Source organism: Myotis lucifugus, unplaced genomic scaffold, assembly GCF_000147115.1.
Source record: "Myotis lucifugus unplaced genomic scaffold, Myoluc2.0 scaffold_115, whole genome shotgun sequence".
Classification (NCBI taxonomy): Eukaryota; Metazoa; Chordata; class Mammalia; order Chiroptera; family Vespertilionidae; genus Myotis; species Myotis lucifugus.
The window spans coordinates 1,632,509-1,653,322 of NW_005871163.1; the positions used below are offsets into that span (position 1 = coordinate 1,632,509).

The 20,814-nt window shown below is 35.9% G+C and overlaps 1 protein-coding gene across 3 annotated transcripts in view; it reads left to right on the forward strand.

The window, feature by feature from the left end:
• CLPX (caseinolytic mitochondrial matrix peptidase chaperone subunit) overlaps positions 1-20,814 on the forward strand; it is a 43,254-nt gene that overhangs the window by 16,700 nt on the left and 5,740 nt on the right. For 2 of the 3 annotated variants that reach the window (XR_002830410.1, XM_006093392.3), the window contains exons 4-12: positions 886-1,040; positions 2,875-3,034; positions 4,662-4,703; positions 8,797-8,973; positions 9,578-9,742; positions 10,548-10,636; positions 11,616-11,780; positions 17,167-17,466; positions 19,847-19,939. Coding sequence is in view for 2 of the 3 variants with exons in the window: in XM_006093392.3 (XP_006093454.1) it covers positions 886-1,040; positions 2,875-3,034; positions 4,662-4,703; positions 8,797-8,973; positions 9,578-9,742; positions 10,548-10,636; positions 11,616-11,780; positions 17,167-17,466; positions 19,847-19,939 (1,346 nt within the window). In the remaining variant the exon portion in view is untranslated. The remainder of the gene's footprint in view (positions 1-885; positions 1,041-2,874; positions 3,035-4,661; positions 4,704-8,796; positions 8,974-9,577; positions 9,743-10,547; positions 10,637-11,615; positions 11,781-17,166; positions 17,467-19,846; positions 19,940-20,814) is intronic. The other variant, XM_014459772.2, reaches the window with a different exon arrangement.

Genomic DNA, 20,814 nt, shown 5'->3' on the forward strand with positions numbered 1-20,814 from the left:
AATAGTCTGTATGGGTTTCTCTACTATCATGCTGCTTTCTGAGTTCCCTAGTTACCTTTAGTAAAGGTAGACTTAGAAAAGGTTAAGAGTTTATGGCCATATGTCTATATCCTAAAGCTGTGTTTTAGAAAGAGAGAAAGGAAGAAGTCACTTTTGGTTTAACACAGGATATTATGTCGTTGATGTATTGCCATTAAGAAAGCATTTTTACCCTCACTTTTAACTGCCCTTGTGTTGTTTTCAAAAGCTGTATGATTATCTTTAAATGAAGTAAATATGGCTGAGAATATTGTTACTTTGTTAGTTTCTCAGTGGTTTTTAAGTCAGAGACATAGGAATCAGTGGAAGTATTAAAGATAAAAATAAGGAAGGTATGAAATAATTTTATCTTCTTACCAAGTTAGTTTTAGGCTTGAAGAACCTAAAAAATATACTTTTTTATATTTTGGGGAGATTAAAATAGATTTCTCTCTCTCAGCTTCTGTGTATGAAATTTTTAATAATAAAATATTAGGGAAATAGATTAATTTACTTGTATTTTACTTTTTTTACAGTTCACATATTTCAATGAAATAATATTTTAATATTCTTATGGTGGTTTTAAAAATTAACTTTAGTGTTTGGGAAGTTGAAAGGTCAATCAATCTTTTCTCTTAATGTGTTAGATTACAAAATGACAGAACCTAGTGGAAATGAAGAAAATGTAGTTGACTAAATTCATCTATCTTTATCACCTGTCTTAGATGTAAACTAGGCTGTTTGTGGCTAGTGGAGTGAACTACAAGCCTACTTTTTGTCAAGTACATAGTTTTATTTTTCATTGAATCTTTGAGGTGAAATACTGTTTGAGTTATTTCTTTTTCTCTGCTGACTCTTCTTTTACAGCATCCACCCGTTTTGTGAAGTGCGAAAAATGTCATCATTTTTTTGTTGTGCTATCTGAAGCAGACTCAAAGAAAAGCATAATTAAAGAACCAGAATCCGCAGCAGAAGCTGTAAAGTTGGCATTCCAACAGAAACCACCTCCTCCCCCCAAGAAGGTATAAAGTCTTACAAGCATTTGATCTTGAAAGCATTTCATTGCTCCCCTCTCCTCAGTTTATAGTGTATCCTAATACTAGTACCTAAACACATATTCTAAGTTATTAATATGGACTATATTTGGCCAAATTGTTTTTGATATTTGATACTTGGAATTTAGGTATGGAGTTCGTTGCTTTTTTCCCCATGTCATGATTACTCTATTCAGTAGCAATGAAATGTAGTTGGATGATTATTAAAATAGTGTTAATACTAAATTAATCTAAAATGATAACCTTCAAATAGAGCAACTATGGATTTATTTTTGTTAGTTTGACCACCTAAATAATACCAGCCTGCAGTTCCCCTCCCCCCATTAAATTAGTCTATGGTAAAATAGCCTCAGGCTAACAGTGGAAGCGAATAATTTTTTTTATGGCACTCTCCTCGATAGCTGTGGCTTTTGTGTTCTGGGCTCTTTCCAGGAGTCTCAGACAGATTGTGATTTGGCTGTGTGAAACACAACAGAGTGTACCACCAGCCCCATTGGGTGGGTACTTGATGTGCACCTTCCGAGAACAGGGAGCCCTGCTCCTGGGCTGTGTGCCCTGTGTTCTGGCCATGTTTCAGATGTTTGTACTCTTCGCTTATTTCTCATCCTCTGTCTTGGTGTAGCTTTCTTCAACTCTATTTTGATACCAATGCATTTGTCTCTTCATCTAAACTTGCTGTGGCAGATTTAATAATTCATGAGTGTAATTTGTGAAGAATGAAGATTTTTTTAAACCTAATGCATATGGTCAACAACTAAAGAATTTGTCATGTAAAAATAAATGATGTAATAGAAAATGTAGCTATTAAGCTTTATATTCTCCTCTGATTTATATACACTTTAGACATTCGAGTCAAAGTTCTAGAAAATAATTAGGCAATTTAACTTTTTTTCCAGAGTTAGTTAATATTAACAGTTAATTTCTATTTACTGAAAGCTGAAGGAATTTACCCCATGTCCCAAGCTGTTGGCAGTATCCAAGAATCAAATAGAACTTTAGTTTTTTCGAAGAATAAAGCTTTTATATTGCCATGTAGATAAATAAGTAGCTTTAAAGTTAATATCAGAAAAAGCTAAATGCTTGTATTAAAACGCATAGATACTGGTAGTATAATGGCTTTTGATTATATAGTGCCTATTTTTTAAAAGGATACCTTTATGTATTTTTAAAATATATTTTTATTGATTTCAAAGAGGAAGGGAAGTGGGGATAGAAACATCAATAATGAGAGAGAATCATTGATCAACTGCCTCCTGCATGCCCCCCACTGGGGATTGAGCTCACAACCCGGACATGTGCCCTGACCTGGTTCATAGGTCAACAGCTCAACCACTGAGCCACCGCAGCTGGGCAAGGATACTTTTATATATATTGTCTTCGTGAAGAATATTATTCCTATGATTGAGAAAGGTTTAGAAAGGATTAATTGTAATGTTTATATTAATGATAATATCTTTAGACTCTTGGTGGCATATGTAGGTATTCTAAGTGACTTTAATACTAACTTAAAAATTAGGATCAGTGCCATTGTTTATAGAATAGAAACTAGCGTAGCACTAGAAGAGGCCAGTGATACTTTGTTAGGCTAGAGAACAAATAAATTGTGTTTTTGTACATGTAGGGTTTGGGACCTTGAATCATTGCTACATAATGTATCGTGCCCTTGCATTGTGTTTTTGATGATGTGTCTTTGTTCAAACTTAAAACTGGAAGCAAATATGTTCACTGTATAACTTTCTTTTAAATGTGTGTATTTTTATGATAGCTCACATTAAATTATTCATACCTGATTATTTTTCAGATTTATAACTACCTCGACAAGTATGTTGTTGGCCAGTCATTTGCTAAGAAGGTGCTTTCAGTTGCCGTGTACAATCATTACAAGAGAATATATAATAATATTCCAACTAATCTGAGGCAGCAAGCAGAGGTTGAGAAGCAGACATCATTAACACCTAGAGGTTAGTGTTTTGATAATTGACCAAAATAGAGATTACTATGCCTAGAAGTAATATTTATTGCAACTCCTTGTTTTTGTCTTAAAATGCTTTTAGTATAGTACAGCATTTTTCAAAGTACTGAAATGATTTTGGCATTAAAAAAAGTTAATAGATATTAATAGAAAATACCAGAGTGCATTTAACTGTATTGTTTAAAACTTTTTCTTTTAGTTATATGTGCATGGGTTCTCAGTCACAGAGTAAAATGTATTTCTTACCAAGGTTCTCAGTGAAAAATGTTTGAAAGTTACTGAGGTAGAGATTGAGATAACACCTTTGAATTATAGACCTCACCACAACTAGTTCCCCATGAACCTATCTTTGCAGTGCTCTTTTTGACTCTGAGATCTCTTCTCTTTTGAGTTCAGGATACAGAATTTCATTTGCCTAAGTCATATATATATATATATATATATATATATATATATATATATATATATAATGGACCCCAACTACAGTGCACAAGGTTAGGGGCAAATTTGTAAGTGATTCAAAGTATAATTCCTATTAATGATTGATTCTACTATACCAATAAACTGTGTAATCTCAACATTCTGTGCACAATAATGTGTCGTGTATATTTTTTATAGAATAGTTTATTGATTATGGGAAGGAAGGGAGAAAGAGAAACATTGATGTGAGAGCACAACATCTGTTGACTGCCTCCTGCACGAACCCTATCCAGAATTGAGCCTGCAACCTCGGCATGTGCCCTTGACCAGGAATGGAACTGGCAACCTCCATGGTGCACAGGATGATGCTCAACCAACTGAGCCATACTGGCCAGGGCAATGTGTGTTATACTAATAGAATGACTTTATTTTTAAAAAAAACTGAATAGAGTAAAATGTTAATATTTAAAATTTTGTTGTTGTTATGGGCCATGGAGTCCTGATTTCTTACTTAGGCCTACAGCTATCATTTTATATTCTTTTAGTCATCATTTTACAATTTGAGGGAGTTTTGCTAACTACTTACATTTATAAACTACAATATCTTTTGATTACTTTCAGTAGCTACTAAATATAGAACTAGCTCAATGAAAACACTTGTTCACTTGTTGAACTTACTGCAAAGTAGTTATGTGGTAGCATCAGTTACTCTATTTTTAGAAAGCATAAGTCATAATAACTAATGAAGATTTAAAACCTTCATTTTATAAGGTCCAAATAGCACGGCCTAGTCATGAAGCAAAAGGATTTTTTCTGGTTTCTTCAGTCAACAAATCAATAATTAGCTGTTCTAGTTCTAGAAAAATAAATGGTTATGAAGTATTTATAGTATGAGGGGTTTAAACACTTATTGAAGACTTAAATTATTACTACTCTTTTCTTAAAATAGATACCAACTTTATATTTGACAAATGTGAACATTAGCAACTGGACAGCCATCATTAAGTATGCTTGGGTTGTTGTTTTTTAATGTAGAAAGGATGCAGCATATAGATTCTTCATAATGTTTGAAAAGCTAAAGAAAGTTAATGAACATATTCTTTATTTGCAAGAGACAAGAAGTGGACTACTCCTTGTTTGTTCCCCTAAACAAATATATAATATTTTCATGTTGCCATTTTCATCCTCTTTCTTAGAGTTAGAAATAAGAAGACGAGAGGATGAGTACAGATTTACAAGTAAGTGACCTTTCCTCAGGTCCTCTGTAATCATTCTTCCCTTTGAGATTTACCTCAGTGAAGTATGTCAGCAATAGTAATGGGGGACATGTATTTGTTTGTGTATTACCAAGAAAGATGTTGTATATTACATAAACATGTTTATCATATATGGTATATATAACTTTGGAATAGTTTTTCATAACTAATTTGTGTAGTTTGTATATATTGGCTTATTTCAGATAGTTGATTTGATCTATTTTGTTGTATTTTGTAAAGCATAATGTAGAGAGATAAAAAGTATTATATATAGTTTTTCTCCCTAAATGTAGACCTACATAATAACAGGAGTTGTATTTGTAAAAATCTATAGTTTGCCATATATATTTTTTTTCTTATTTTATTTTTTTTTGCTTTACAGTTAGAGTTGGTCTGCATAATTGTAAGTGACAGAAATTTTGGGGAAAGTCGATTATTTTATGGCTACTCTTTGCCAAAAACCACTTTATTTTTTAGTGTATATGAAGCTTAGTGTAGCTTGTAAATTATGAATAAACCCAACTCACTGTTTCCAGCCCTTGATTGCCCCTATAAGCATCAGAAAGTCTGATTGAGGGTGTGGAACAGGGGTCCTCAGACTTTTTAAACAGGGGGCCAGTTCACTGTCCCTCAGACCGTTGGAGGGCCGGACTATAGTTTAAAAAAAAAACTATGAACAAATTCCTGTGCACACTGCACATATCTTATTTTGAAGTAAATAAACAAAACGGGAACAAATACAATATTTGTATTTGCATGTGGCCCGCGAGCCGTAGTTTGAGGACCCCTGGTGTGGAAGGACCTGATACATCAAGGATAGTGGCTATTCTGATGTCTTGCACCCATTCCTTTGGAGGTGGATATAATTGCTACACAGAGAGGGTGAAGATTCCAGGGATATCATAAAAAGATTTTTGTGGCCTTTTTTTCAGTAATTAAAATAACAAACACAAGTAAACAGATAATAAACCAGTATGAACATTTTTCACTTATTCACTTAAGTTTGATACTTTTACTTTGCCTTTGACTAATCAGTATTATATACCTACTAATTGAAGTGGTACTATATATATAGGATGTGCCATGAGAACATAATCAGTTTACCAACTCTGGCATGAGATTTATTATAAGTAATAGAATGATATTATCTCTAGTTATTTTTAAATTGTATGGAAATGATTATACCATGCATGATAAAATTAAGAAACACAGTAAGTGCAATAGAATTAGATTACATGTAAGACTGTGAGATCTAAATAATACAGTTTAAGTGCATGTATAATACATATTTTATAACCTAAAAATATAATCAAATATGCTGTCAATATTCATAAATTTGGGCAGATGGCTTATAAAACTAGTAAAGAAAAATTTATAGTGAATATAAATATATATGACATATGTAGTGATTTAATGTAATTTAAATGTTAACAAGTAATACTTACAAACCTAGATAAAAGCAATTTATAATTATATATATATTGATTGACTTGGAAATTAATATATTGAAAGCTTAAATAGAATTTATTTTCAGTATAATTTAGTCTTGTCCTATGTGGGGTTTTAAGTTCTAAAGTTAGGGCATTAGGCCAAAGACATATATAATCAAAATATTCTTGAAAGTTCCTTTGGAAATCACATGATACCAACATACTACATAATAAAACTGACTGATGGTAGATGTACCCCATGCCATAAAAATTTACAGTCTGTATTTGGAACAAAGTGACTGGAAACTGGGACTGCGACATTATTCAGGTCTTGTTCATGCGCTTGTTCATTTCCTTGTACAAAAAGAAGAGAAAACCAACTAAAAAAAAAGATGATAGTTTTTTCTCCATCATTGGAACAGATGTTTTTCTTAAGCTGAGCATTAGATGAAATAGTTGGCTTGCATTTAAGGGCTATATTATAGAAATAATTAAACACTAGCAAAATAGCAATGCTGATAGCAAATTCTTCTATGACACTTATAAAACTACTAGAGGCCCAGTGCACGAAATTCATGCACTTGGGGAGGGGGAAGGAGAGTCCCTCACCCCGGCCTGCACCCTCTCCCAGTTCGGGAGCCCTTGGCGGGGAGCGGGCCTAAGCCGGCAATTGGACATCTTTAGTGCTGCTGTGGAGGTGGGAGAGGCTCCTGCCTCCACCTGCACTCACCAGCCTGAGCCCAGCTCAGGGCTTATGGCTGAGTGGCGCTCCCCCTGTGGGAGTGCACTGACCACCAGGGGGCAGCTCCTGCGTGGAGCATCTTCCCCTGGTGGTCAGTGCACATCATAGCGACCGGTTGTTCTGCCGTTCAGTCAATTTGCATATTAGCCTTTTATTATAGGATCTGCCAGGCACATATATTACATATATAAACTCATTTAATCTTTCCAATACCTGTAAGACAAAAATGTATTTTCACTCTCATTTTACAGATGAGAAAATTGAAGAACAGAAATTTTAAGTAATTTGTCCAGGGCCACACACAGCTGATGATGTTCATGCATCTAATCACTGTGCTAGCCTGCCTGTCCATAGTTCTGCTCATTATAGAGAGGTGCTTTTGCAGGTAGAGATATGCAGAAACAGAGACTAACCAAAAGAACAGGAGAGTTATCTCAAGTTTACTGTGGCATATTTTCATAAAATGTAATAATTAACATAACTTCTGCACTATTTAAAGTATTCCTCTTTTTAAAACTTAAATCATTGAGTAAGTTAAATACATGCATCATGTGACTCCATTGTAGTTAATGTGCTTCTTGTGACTTTATTCAAATTATTCACCTAAATTATTTTTTCCTTATGGGACAGACCTATACTTGAGCCAGCCTCTTCTTATATTGTCACAATTTCTATCTAGATTTTGCTGAAATTTAAAAAACAAACAATTTTGTTAGGGACAACTAGCTAATTTCACTAAAATAGGGGACTGCATTTTTTTTGCATGATGTGGATTGTAATGAGGCATAGCATTGTGAGTTAGTCAATCATTAATTCTCAACTGTAGTGCAATTTACTTAAATTCAAATGTTTATTAAATCCTATTATTTCTGATGAGTAGAATAACACTTTACCTTAAGTGTGACCACTAAGATAGTTTGAAAGTGACCGCCAGATGGAAAGGACCATAAATATTTTTGTCTGCTCACACTATTGGTTTCATTAAAATAATGCATTGGAAAGTACTAATATTCTTAGCCCATTTATTAGAAACAACCTAAAAATAAATTCAGAATATATAAGCAAGTATGATTAGTTTTAGAGATCTGCTGATAAACTGATAGTTCACCAACAATATCAGTCCCATCTACTTAAGCTTTGTATCTTTAATAAAGGGATTAGAAATATCCAGTGGAGATTCTATAAAATTAGATTCAGATAGGGCCAGGGATAGTGAGTCTTACCATATTTGGTTTCTCTGGGAGACTCACAGAATTATTCTTAGATGTGGAAGAGACTGGAGATCATATGGCTCAGTATTTTCACTTTATAGTAAGGTAGCAGGCCCAGTAAAGTTAAGTGACTTGCCATGGACCTATGAGACCAGAACCAAGTTCTCTCTTTCTTAGTTCAGTGTTTTCCTCTACAGCTATGCTTCTTTTCATATGTACTGAAAAAAAAAAATCTTTCAAGTGCCTCCAAATCAATTGCATTTTATTCTTATACTTAATTGTTGCCATTTTATAGATTAGGAAACAGCACTAACTTTATAGACTTGCCCCAAATCATATAGCCATTTACAGACAAAGGATCAAAACTAAGATTTTCTGACTCCTAACACTGTTCTCTTTCCATTATATTGCCTTCCCTTGAGTGAAGGGCTTTCTTCATACAGGTTTACATAAATAAGGAGGGGAGGATAAAAAGAATCAATTTTCTTTGCTTGAGGTTCCCTAAATAATCACTGTGCCTTGTAATTTTGTCACTAGATAACTGGAAATTTTCTTTCTTTTTAGGTAAGACAGATTCCCAAAATACTTAAATTTTTCTAAATAAGTGATTGGTTTTAGACATAAGGTTTTATTAGGCATTTTTTCAAATAAAATAAAATGAAACTCTAGTAATTCCTTTGACTTTTTTTCAGAATTGCTTCAGATAGCTGGAATTAGTCCACATGGTAATGCTTTAGGAGCATCAATGCAGCAACAGGTAAATCAACAAATGCCTCAGGAAAAACGAGGAGGTGAAGTATTGGATTCTGCCCATGATGACATAAAACTTGAAAAGAGTAATATTTTGCTGCTTGGACCAACTGGGTCAGGTAAATAACTTCCTGAAAAAATGTACTACTCATTTTAAAAAATAGAATGTAAATGATTTTGTAACCTGTGTTTTGTGATTGAGAGACCTTGGCTCTTGAGAAAAAAATCTAAGGCCAATCTTATTCATACATTATCAATATTTCTGCATAGGCTTCAAGCTGAATTTGAGACCTTGGTATTGCCCTTTAGGCCAGTTTCTAACATCTTATTAGGAATAATAAAAGTAAAATGACATTAGATCTGAATAATAGTGGAGAAAAGATGTAACAGTGATTTTCTTTTTTTTATAATTTTTTTTTTATTGATTTCAGAGAGGAAGAGAGAGGGAGAGAGAGAAACATCAATGATGAGAGAGAATCATTGATTGGCTGCCTCCTGCACACCCCCTACTGGGGATCAAGCCCACAACCTGGGCATGTGCCCTTGACAGGAATCAAACCTGTAACTCTTCAGGCTGTACCGACGCTCTATCCACTGAGCCAAACCGGCTAGGGCTCAATGATTTTCTTCTTATATACCATTCCAATTTATTTTGTATTTTAGTAGAAAATTTGTACTTCAACATATTTTCAGTAAACTTTTAGTTACTGTTTCTGTTTGTAGGTAAAACTCTGCTGGCACAAACTCTAGCTAAATGCCTTGATGTTCCTTTTGCTATCTGTGACTGTACAACTTTGACTCAGGCTGGATATGTAGGTGAAGATATTGAATCTGTGATTGCCAAACTGCTCCAAGATGCCAATTACAATGTAGAAAAAGCACAACAAGGTATGTTTTCAGAATAACTTGCTTGTCTATCCCCAGATGTAGTCTATTGAGGAAGCAGTCTAATATTCAGTAAGAGCTAATGTAATTATTATTTTGCATCGAGTAAAATTCTGTAATTACATATAAGTACCTATGTTAAATGTTTTCTAGTATACTGACTAAGGGCCACAAAGTTTGCTTTGTCCTATTGTCATTAGTTGATTACTAGGGTAAAAATTGGCTAAATTATTATTCTGTTAGATCCTTAATACTATCATTGTGTTTGCTGTTCTGACTCTCCTCCAGACTCTGATTGCTGGGGTGGGGAGGGGAAGATGAATCTAGAAACAGATTAGCCTGTTGCCCTATGGGATATCATAGATGCTGCATTTCTCCTTTCCCCATCTAGCATCTGTCCTTGTTTACATGAAGAGCTCGACAAATTCCTTTAAGACAGTAATATAGTTGGGAAAGAGTAAGCCAAAGTTTTACTAGTATCAGCACTACGTGTACCTCATGCTTCTAGAATCTACACTATGCCTCTATCTCAACTCCTAGAATAAAGAACCTGAAAACATGAGTGGGACAGACTGCTATTGTCAGAGAGAATTAGTTATCATACCCAAGTGATATTCTATAAAATGAATTATAAAACATTTGCACGAAATGATGAATGGGACAGATAGCAGTTCATGTTTATATATTTCTATATGTTAAGTGTGAAAGATTAAATAACCTTGCTCTCTGGCTACCTAGTATTTAAAAGCTGAGGTGATCTTGTGTATATCTTTTTCATATTATAAATAGACTCCTCCTTAAATTATAGGAATTGTCTTTCTGGATGAAGTAGATAAGATTGGCAGTGTGCCAGGCATTCATCAGTTACGGGATGTAGGTGGAGAAGGCGTTCAGCAAGTAAGCAGTTGAATATTTTGTTCAAGCCCACTAAAAGGAAGGGAATACATCAACCTCCCAATATTGTACGTTTGGTTTCATATTCAATTAGATTCTGTTTTGTTTATTTTTCCCACCCCCAAACTCCACATAACCACTTTAATGTACTTCAGATCCTAAGAGAAAGCTCTTGGCAATTTTAAATACCAAATAACCTTTCTTAGGAAATTGAAAATATTTTAAAGAACAGAAAAAAAGTAAAATTTAATTTCTGTTGGTTTTATTCCTCAAAGGCCCAGTTAAACATATTTAGAGGACTCTTAAAGAAAGTTCTGGTTCTAACTAGACACAGATGAACTATGTACTTGTATCTTATTCTTTTCAATTAGTTATAAGGTGTGATGAAATAGTGTTTCATTCCTTGTAGGGTCATAATTGAAGTCCTAATGATATGTTGGTCAAATGACCTTTTACTGGTAACAAATTATGACATAAATACAGGATAAGGAAATTGCTTTCTTTTTCTGACCAAGACATAGGTACAATCACAGTTAGAAGATGTGCTGGATAATTTTTTATAAAGGCATCTCAAAATATAGATATTCTCAAAGTTTAATACTAGGAGTATAATAAAATTTTTATTTATATGAAAGATAAATCTTTAACTATTTTCAAAATTTTGAATGTTCCTACAATGGTTGGGTACCATCTTAGAGGCATAATTCTGTCTTAATGTCAGAATTATGTCTTTACTATCAAAAACAACCTCTCAGTTGATTGATTTCTAAATGCATCAGGAGTCTCGAAACTATTCCAAATAAATTTATTAATTATTAATGTGATAGTGCATTAGATTTTCATGTTACTTCTAGAAATGGAGTTTTCTTTAGCTATGCTCATTGACTATAACCACATATTATTTTCCCCATTGAATCCCATTATCTAAAGTATAATAAATAATACACTTATATGATGATGCTAAAAATCATTCATTCTATAGGGCTTATTGAAACTACTAGAAGGCACAATAGTCAATGTTCCAGAAAAGAATTCCCGCAAGTTACGTGGAGAAACAGTACAAGTTGATACAACAAACATCCTGTTTGTTGCATCTGGTGCTTTCAATGGTTTAGACAGAATCATCAGCAGGAGGAAAAATGAAAAGGTAAGTTTTTCTGAGGAGTTACTGGGATACAGAACATTTGAAGTTACAGAGGATGGATACTCATTTTCTATTCTCATATGTGCTGGCTGCCAGTTGTGAATTTTAAAGAGTTAAGGTTTTCTTAGAGCATACCAGAAACATATTTCTAGTTTTTTAATTTTTTTATTTTAGAGTAGCAAATTAGAATATTTCTAAATATCATCCATGTACAGGATGTCCCCAAAAAATGTATACACACTTGGAATGATTAGTCAGTACTTATTAACATACAGTTCATTTTCAAAATGTAAAAGAATCTACAGAAATGAATGTTGTTTTTTTCGTCAGTGCCTGTTTTCAAACTGATGACTGTTCTGGTCCAGGCACAGCTGATAACATCTATACTAATAAAACGGTAATATGCTAATTAGACCAAGAGACTGGACATCTTCCTACTGTTTGACTTCCTTCCGGGCAAAGCCACAGTCGTGGGGGCCAAGGCAGAGGCGGTTAGGGGCAGTCAGGCCAGCAGGGGAGGGCAGTAGGGGGCCATGAGGCCGGCAGGGGAGGGCAGTTGGGGGCCATCAGGGAGGGCAATTGGGGGCCGTCAGGCTGGCAGGGGAGCAGTTAGGCGGCAATCAAGCCGGTAGGCAGGCAAGTGGTTAGGAGCCAGCAGTCCTGGATTGTGAGAGGGATGTCTGACTGCCAGTTTAGACCCCATCCCATGGGGCCTAAACCGGCAGTCGGACATCCCCCGAGGGGTCCCAGATTTGAGAGGGTGCAGACCCCCCCACCTCCCATACGAATTTTGTGCACCAGGCCTCTAGTGAAGCAATAGAATCTCAAACATCAAGAATCATTTCATTTGGTATTTGTGTGCCCTCAATTCATTGATTGTTGCTGGTTTTATACCATAAAACGTTATCTTTTATGTATCCTCATAAAAAAGAGTCTAGTGGCACTTCAGGAAAAATTTTCTTTGTTCAAAGCTTAATCTGACTTCACCCATTATTTCAAATCAGTTAAACCTGAAAAGGAGTGAAAAGTGAGTTATCAGCTGTTAAAGTGTGTATATATTTTTTGGGACTATATATATATTTGGACATTTAAAAAGTATAACTTGATTATATCAATTTTCTATTTCCTTTAAGGTGTTATTTTATTATTTGAGGTAGGTGTTGTATCAGTAAAATTTCTATTTATTCCTCTTACTCAATTCACTGAAGCCCAATAAAGAGCTGGTCTCCATTGCCCCTGCTGACAAATGGAAGGGAGCAATTTGGGGATTGGAGCAAGGGTTGTGAATCCCACATAGTTTTATAGATGTTTCCTGAATATTCTTATAAACCTTGATTTTTAACTGGAACTTATTTCTTCATATCTTCAAGGTACATGCCCCGTATCTATTTATTGACTGATTATAGTAAAATATAATAGCAAGATAGAAGCCCAAAAGACCTGTATTTTCCATGTGTTTTATATAATGCCTAGCCACAAATCATCCCTTTTACATAACATAACATTCTACCTAAATGAATATATCATATCAGCTCTTTGCTGTATCACTTGCTTTAAGTCTCTCTCCTTGGCTTTGCATGCACTCGTTTCAGTAGCAGTTTAGTAGTATAAAAATACAATGCTGCTAATGGAAGGGTTGCCTGTGGTAATCCCTTTGCATAGTCTAGATGAGAAAACTTTTGTACAAATACTAACAAAGCAATGTAATGCTGTTATTCCTCAGTACCAGGCCTTACTCAGCACGGATAGCATTTCCATATTCTTAATTGGTGTTTTTTTTTGCTTTTGAAATTTTGCATAAATTAGCCAAATAAATTAGAAAGATGTTATTTCTCTGTGTGTGTATGTGAGAGAGAGAGAAAGATAACTTTATATTTGAAATTCTGTAACCTAAGGCAGGGACAATGTTCTGATATTTATTTATAATTCATAATTTCAAAAGAGAATTTGAAGCTAAAATGTAGAAAAGAACAGTTAAAAGTAATATGAGAAAAGAGATGAGAAGAATATAGAAGGAAGGTTTGGGTCATATGAGGTCTTGAGGAGAGAGATTAAAAAAGTTTGTCATATAGATCTTTATGAAAATTCCTTTTCATAAGGGTCTTCAACTGTGATTTTACAGAGGATTAAACACATTTAATCCTAAACACATGTCTTTTGTTTTATCAACCCTCACTGAAAGCCAGGGTTACAATCTATCTATAATAATCTATAATAATAAAAGTGTAATATGCAAATCGACCAAATGGCCGAACAGCAGAACTACTGTCCAGACGAAGTCAGGGCTATGAGGGCCTACTCTTGCACAAATTTCGTGCATCAGGCCTCTGGTGTTAAAATAATATACTTTTATTCCAACCATATCAAAGTGCTTGTAGTCCTAAGTTTTATTCCTTGAGCTCATGCCCTCCACTACCTCAATCTAGTTGGCAAATATGTGTTCATCCTTAAAGACTAAGTCTGTTAAATGATTAGGCAATTCCTCTGTGAAGGCTTTCACCTCCTACCTTCACTCCCCTGCATGTGCCTTTTCCTCCTTTCCACTGCCATTGTTTGCTGTACAGTTGTTCTTTATTACATCTATGATACTTTAATACCTTCATGTGTTCTCACTCTCAATAAGTCCTTTTAGGGTAAGGACTGTGTTCAGGTTTGTATCGCCAGTGTTTTATAGAAATTCAGCGTTTCTCAACCTGTGGGTCGTGACCCCATTGGGGGTCGAACGACCCTTTCACAGGGGTCGCCTAAGACCATTGGAAAACACATATATAATTACATACTGTTTTTGTGATTAATCACTATGCTTTAATTATGTTCAATTTGTAACAATGAAATTGGGGGTCACCACAACATAAAGAACTATATTAAAGGGTCGCAGCATTAGGAAGGTTGAGAACCACTGTAGTAATTGCTTAATGTTTATACTTACATAAAAATATGTATACTTTTATTACTAGATATGCTTATATATGAAATATGCTTAATAAGTGTTTAAATTATTGAATGAAAGGTATTTTGCTTTCCTATACACTAACTGTTCATGTACACAGCTTGGAGAATCAGAGGAATTGATTTTTTAAAAATATGTTTTTATTGATTTTTTCAGAGAGAGAGAAAGGGAGAGGGATAGAGAGAGAGAAACATCAATGAGAGAGGAACACCATCAATCGGCTGCCTCCTACACATCCCCCACTGGGGATTGAGCCCACAACCCAGGCATATGCCCTGGCCAGGAATTGAACTGGTGACCTTTTGGTTTCTGGGTTGACGCTCAACTGCTGAGCCACACCTGCCAGGCCAGAGGAATTGATTTTTAACTTACTCTGTTTTCTCATACATCATGTGCTTATACTTTTGACAAAAGCTGTATGACGTCAAAATTAAGCTTTCTGATAATTACCTAGAGCAGTAGTCGGCAAACCGCGGCTCTTTGGCCCCTTGAGTGTGGCTCTTCCACAAAATACCACGTGTGGGCATGTACAGTGCGATTGAAACTTCGTGGCCCATGTGCAGAAGTCGGTTTTCGGCCTGGGCGAGTCTATTTTGAAGAAGTGGTTCGGAAGTGGGGGGTGTCGGTCGGTTGGGCGACGGGAGACACGGCGCAGGCGGGTTGTGGAATACGCAGCACCGGGGAGGTGCGCGAGATTCATGCACGAGTTGAGTGAGCCAGTCAGTCAGCAGTCTCATGTGCAGTGGTTAGTGCTAGTCGCGTCCACAAATCGCACGCTGGTGACAAAAGTACCTACTTGAAGCATAAAGTTACCTGTATTTTTCCAACCAGCTGCAAATCCTACAGGTATTTTTGTCATCAATTTAAGAATTGTAATTATTTTGTGTTGGTGACTTTATTATTATAAAATGAAACTTATCTGCTTAGAGGGGTTTAAATGCCTAACCTTGCTAAATAACTTCTCTCGCTTACTGTTTATTTCCTTCCTTAGCACTCATGACAACTACAATTATTTGATGTGACTATTTATTTATTTAAAGTTGATCTTCCTCACTAGAATGTAAGTTCCAGAAGGATGTCATGTTATCTCCAGCCTTAGACACATAATAGGCATTCCATAAATATATTAGTGTATTGAACTCATGTTGTTAATACTAAGTACTCAATCCAAAATTATTAATTAAGTTAATAACAGTGTACCTACCTATATAGTTTAAGCTTAAAAAATTTGGCTCTCAAAAGAAATTTCAATCATTGTACTGTTGATATTTGGCTCTGTTGACTAATGAGTTTGCCGACCACTGACCTAGAGTATAGTTCTTTTATATTGACTGAAGCAAGATCCATACACCTTAGAGGTCCAACCTTTTGCAGCAAACTTAGCATTCTTGTTTGATGTTATCCTTATGTGTTGTTTTAAAAATCGAATCTTAAATTATTCTAATTCATAGGTTGATATATGTAACCCCAAATCATGATTTTAATAGAATGCTTAGCAGTGACTTACGACCCTTATGGATAATTTTTTAAAAATACATTTTTATTTATTTCAGAAAGGAAGGGAGAGGGAGAGAGAGATAGCAACATCAGTGATGAGAGAGAATCATTGATTGGTTGTCTCCTGCACGCTCCACACTGGGGATCAAGCCTGCAACCCAGGCACATGCCCTTGACTGGAATCAAACCTGGGACCCTTTATTTTATTTATTTATTTATTTATTTATTAATACATGTGTTTTTGTTTGTATATTTTTTAAAAAATATTTTTTATTGATTTTTTACAGAGAGGAAGGGAGAGGGATAGAGAGTTAGAAACATTGATGAGAGAGAAACATCGATCAGTTGCCTCCTGCATGTCCCCTACTGGGAATGTGGCCGCAACCAAGGTACATGCCCTTGACCGGAATCGAACCTGGGACCCTTGAGTCCGCAGGCCGACGCTCTATCCACTGAGCCAAAGCAACTAGGGCTGGATAATTTCTTTATCACGCTGCTTGTTCTGAAGGCACTACTCCTGTTTAAAGTATTATAAAATTAACTTTGGTTACACAATAATTACCATCTCCATTTTCATAGTTCTTACCTATTTTGGAAATCACACTAGTTCACAGGTCTCAGAAAAACTCAAATATCATTATCTGAGTTCTAAGGACTTCTTACTTATCTACTTTACTAGAAATCATTCTTTGAGAGTTGGTTATTATAGGTTCTCAATTCTGAAGGTAGATAGACCTGAGTTCAAATCCTGCCTTTACCACTTCAGCAACAAGAGCTTTGACAAGGTATTTAATCTTTCTAGACCCATTTGCTTTATTTGTAAAATGTGAATGATGATAGAACTTTCTTCTGTTGCAAAGATCACATGAGACATGCATGCAAAGTACTTAGTACAATGCAACTTCATTCTGCTGTTTATAACATCCATCTGTTCTTTGGCAGTATCTTGGATTTGGAACACCATCAAATCTTGGAAAAGGCAGAAGGGCTGCAGCTGCTGCAGACCTTGCCAATCGAAGTGGCGAATCAAATACTCACCAAGACATTGAAGAAAAAGATCGATTATTACGTCATGTAGAAGCAAGAGATCTCATTGAATTTGGCATGATTCCTGAGTTTGTGGGACGGTTGCCTGTGGTAGTTCCTTTACATAGCCTAGATGAGAAAACACTTGTACAAATACTAACTGAGCCACGTAATGCTGTTATTCCTCAGTACCAGGCCTTATTCAGCATGGATAAGGTTAGATTTTTATTTTTCATACTTAGTTAATGTTTTTTGCTATTGAAACTGCATATATTAGCATCTATATATATAAAAGCCTAATATGCTAAGTGTCCAACTGTTTGTTTGACCAGTCGCTATGAAGCACGCTGACCACCAGAGGGAAGACGCTCTGACTGGTATATTAGCTTGCTGCTGGGGTCCCGCCGATTGGGACTGGGCGAGATGAGCCAGACATACCCTGGAGCCTTCCCGAGGTCCCTCCCCAGCCATGATCATGCACCGGTGGGGTCCCTCAGCCTGGCCTGTGCCCTCTTGCAATTTGGGACCCCTTGGAGGATGTCAGAGAGCCAGTTTTGGCCTCATCCCTGCAGGCCAGGCCGAGGGACAAGGGACCCCAATGGTGTACAAATCTGTGCTCCAGGCCTCTAGTAAAAAATAAAAAAGCAGCCCTGACTGGTTTGGCTCAGTGGATAGAGCATCGGCCTGCGGACTGAAGGGTCCCAGGTTCGATTCTGGTCAAGGGCATGTACCTTGGTTGCGGGCACATTCCCAGGAGTGGGTGTGCAGGAGGCAGCTGATCGATGTTTCTCTCATCGATGTTTCTAACTCTCTATTCCTCTCTCTTCCTCTCTATAAAAAAGCAATAAAAACAATAAAAAATATAAAAAAATAAAAAAGCAGTCATATTCATCTGGAATACCAGCCTATTCCTCATTAAATATAGATCTTGAATCAGGGAAGGTACATTTTATTATATTAGACATTTATGAGTTGGCTTTATTTGTCACAATTAAAATCTTCATTGTAGTTTAAAGTTTAAAGATAAATAAATATATATATACTAGAGGCCCAATGCATGAAATTCGTGCAAGAGTAGGCCTTTCTTCCCCCTGGCTGCCGGCACCAGCTTCCCTCTGGCACCCGAGACCCTGGCTTCCCTCTGGGCGCAGGCAGGCACCCGGGACCCGGGCTTCCCGCGCAGCCCCAGCTTCATCCGGAAGATGTCCTGTCTAATTAGCATATTATGCTTTTATTATTACAGATTATTCCAGCAGCCTACTCTAAATCCCTCAAGCCAGACACAGTAATCTCTAAATAGTAGTCTCCTCTCCATTGCCTTGCCACTACCTCAACTCAAGCTCCTTTGTCTTGACCCATGCATTTGGTCTCTAATTGGTCAGTTTCCCTGTCTCAAATCTGTTTATGACCATCACCACCATCATTATCTTCCACTTTACTTCCAGATCGTACCGTTTTTAAATTATTAAGCACAGTGCCCAGCAAACAGCTATTAAGTTCTTAATAAATATTTATTGAATGAGTAAACACAAAGCTAATTAATTATCTTACACCCCTCCTTAAAATCCTTCTTGGTCCCCTGGTCTTATTTAGATGCCCCCACTTTGGTGCTCCCTTAGCACAATGTGCATACACTGTGTTGTAAATGGTGGTTTGCTAAGTTGTCACCACCTAGTAGAGTAAGTTCTTTGAGGTCAAAGAGAGTGTCTCATTCATCATTTAGTCTCTAAAATATAATCACATAAGGGGTTCAGTAATTGTTGAATGAAAGTCCATGTTAATCTAGAAAAAAAACCTTTTCAAGAATTAAGGACAAAATAGGTTAATTGATAGAAACAAGTGGTGGGGGGGTTTTTGTTGTTGTTTTTTATCTTAGAGAGAGGAAGGGAGGGAGGGAGAGAGAAACATCATTATGAAAGAAAAACATTGCTAGATTGCCTCCCACACGCGCCCCAACCAGGGATTGAACCTGTGACCTGGGCCTGTGCCCTGACCAGAAATCAAACCCGCCATCCTCTGGTGGATGGGACGACACTCCAACCACCTGAGCTATACAGGGCAAGTGGTGCTTCTTGAAGGCAAGGTTCTAAAAAACCATGAGAGACAAATGTCTCACTTAAATTTTATGTTTTCTGGAGGTAGAAATTAATAACAAAAGATGCTTAATACTAAGGTTTTATAAAATTTATGTTCCAAAGTACTTTGAAAATGTCTTGGGGGTATATTCTCAATAATTTGAACTCTATTTGGAAATGCGTGGTAATTTAGAGAGGCTTATCTAAAGTTTAGTAACACTCTTTAAAATGTATGTTTTCTAGTAAGAAATTGAGAGTCTAAAAATCCTTTATTCTGAAAGGGGATAGATAGGGTCAGTCAAAACATAAGATTCTGGCCCTGTATTTCTAAGTGAATCAGTGTACTTACCCCTCTGACTCTTTCTTATCTGTAAAGTCTAGGCATTGGTTCCTTTTTGTTCTAAATAGACTAGTAATGGTGGTAGGTAGTAACAGTTAATAGATCAAATGCTATATGGTTATATTAGGAAAATATCACCAAGTATTATCTAAGTTCTTACTTCTTTTAAATCTATTTTTAGTGTGAACTGAATGTTACTGAGGATGCTTTGAAAGCTATAGCCAGATTGGCACTAGAACGAAAAACAGGTGCACGAGGTCTTCGGTCCATAATGGTAAGTTGGTGTTGTTATTACAAAAACTAGATTATTTATTGATCTTAGTTTTGAGAATATTAATACTCCATGTTTTTCCTTTGGAAATATATCCAGAGAGTTGCCCAAGTGCTTTTGTGGTTTTTTTAAATTGTCATAGTAGATTATATTTTTCTTCTTTCTAAAAAGAAACTTTAAGATATTTGCAGCAAAGGATACACATACTATAATTAATGAAATAGAGAAAAATCAGGTTCAAGGGAGGGAGTATTTCAGAAAATTCTACACAGGCCTTTGGACTAAGCCCCAGAGTGCCTTTTCAGACCCATTGAAATCCTCATTTTTGTGTTTGTTTGCTTGAAATTTATTTGCAAATACCTTGATCCTATACCACTAAATTTTTTAGTATGGTATGAACTTTTTTTTATTTTGTAACAAATCCTAGAGACCCAGTCTGTTTTCAGCCACAACCCACTTTCTTCTTTAGAGCTCTCTCCCCTACCTGCACAGTCTGGCTGTACAGTGTGTTACTATTTCCCTACATACTTCCAAAGCAAGATCATGTTCTTATTTTCTTTTAAGGATTTCACTGCTAAATATTACTTCTTCATCTCAGTAGGACATTTTGAGATTATACAGTCAAACCTCGTTTCTCGAATATATCCCATCTTGAACATTTCAGTTCTGGACCAAACTCACAGAAAAAAATGTCTTGGTTATCAAACCAAACTTCATTTTTAGACCTGACAACCCTTTCATGCTGATACCGCAGCATGACAAAAAGTGTCTCGAAGGCAACAAACAGAATACTTTTGTTGCTGGCAGAAAAACAATTAGCACAATTTTAAAGCATAAAGAGGCCAAGAGTGCTCATGTTGCTAAGGGTGTGAAAGAAG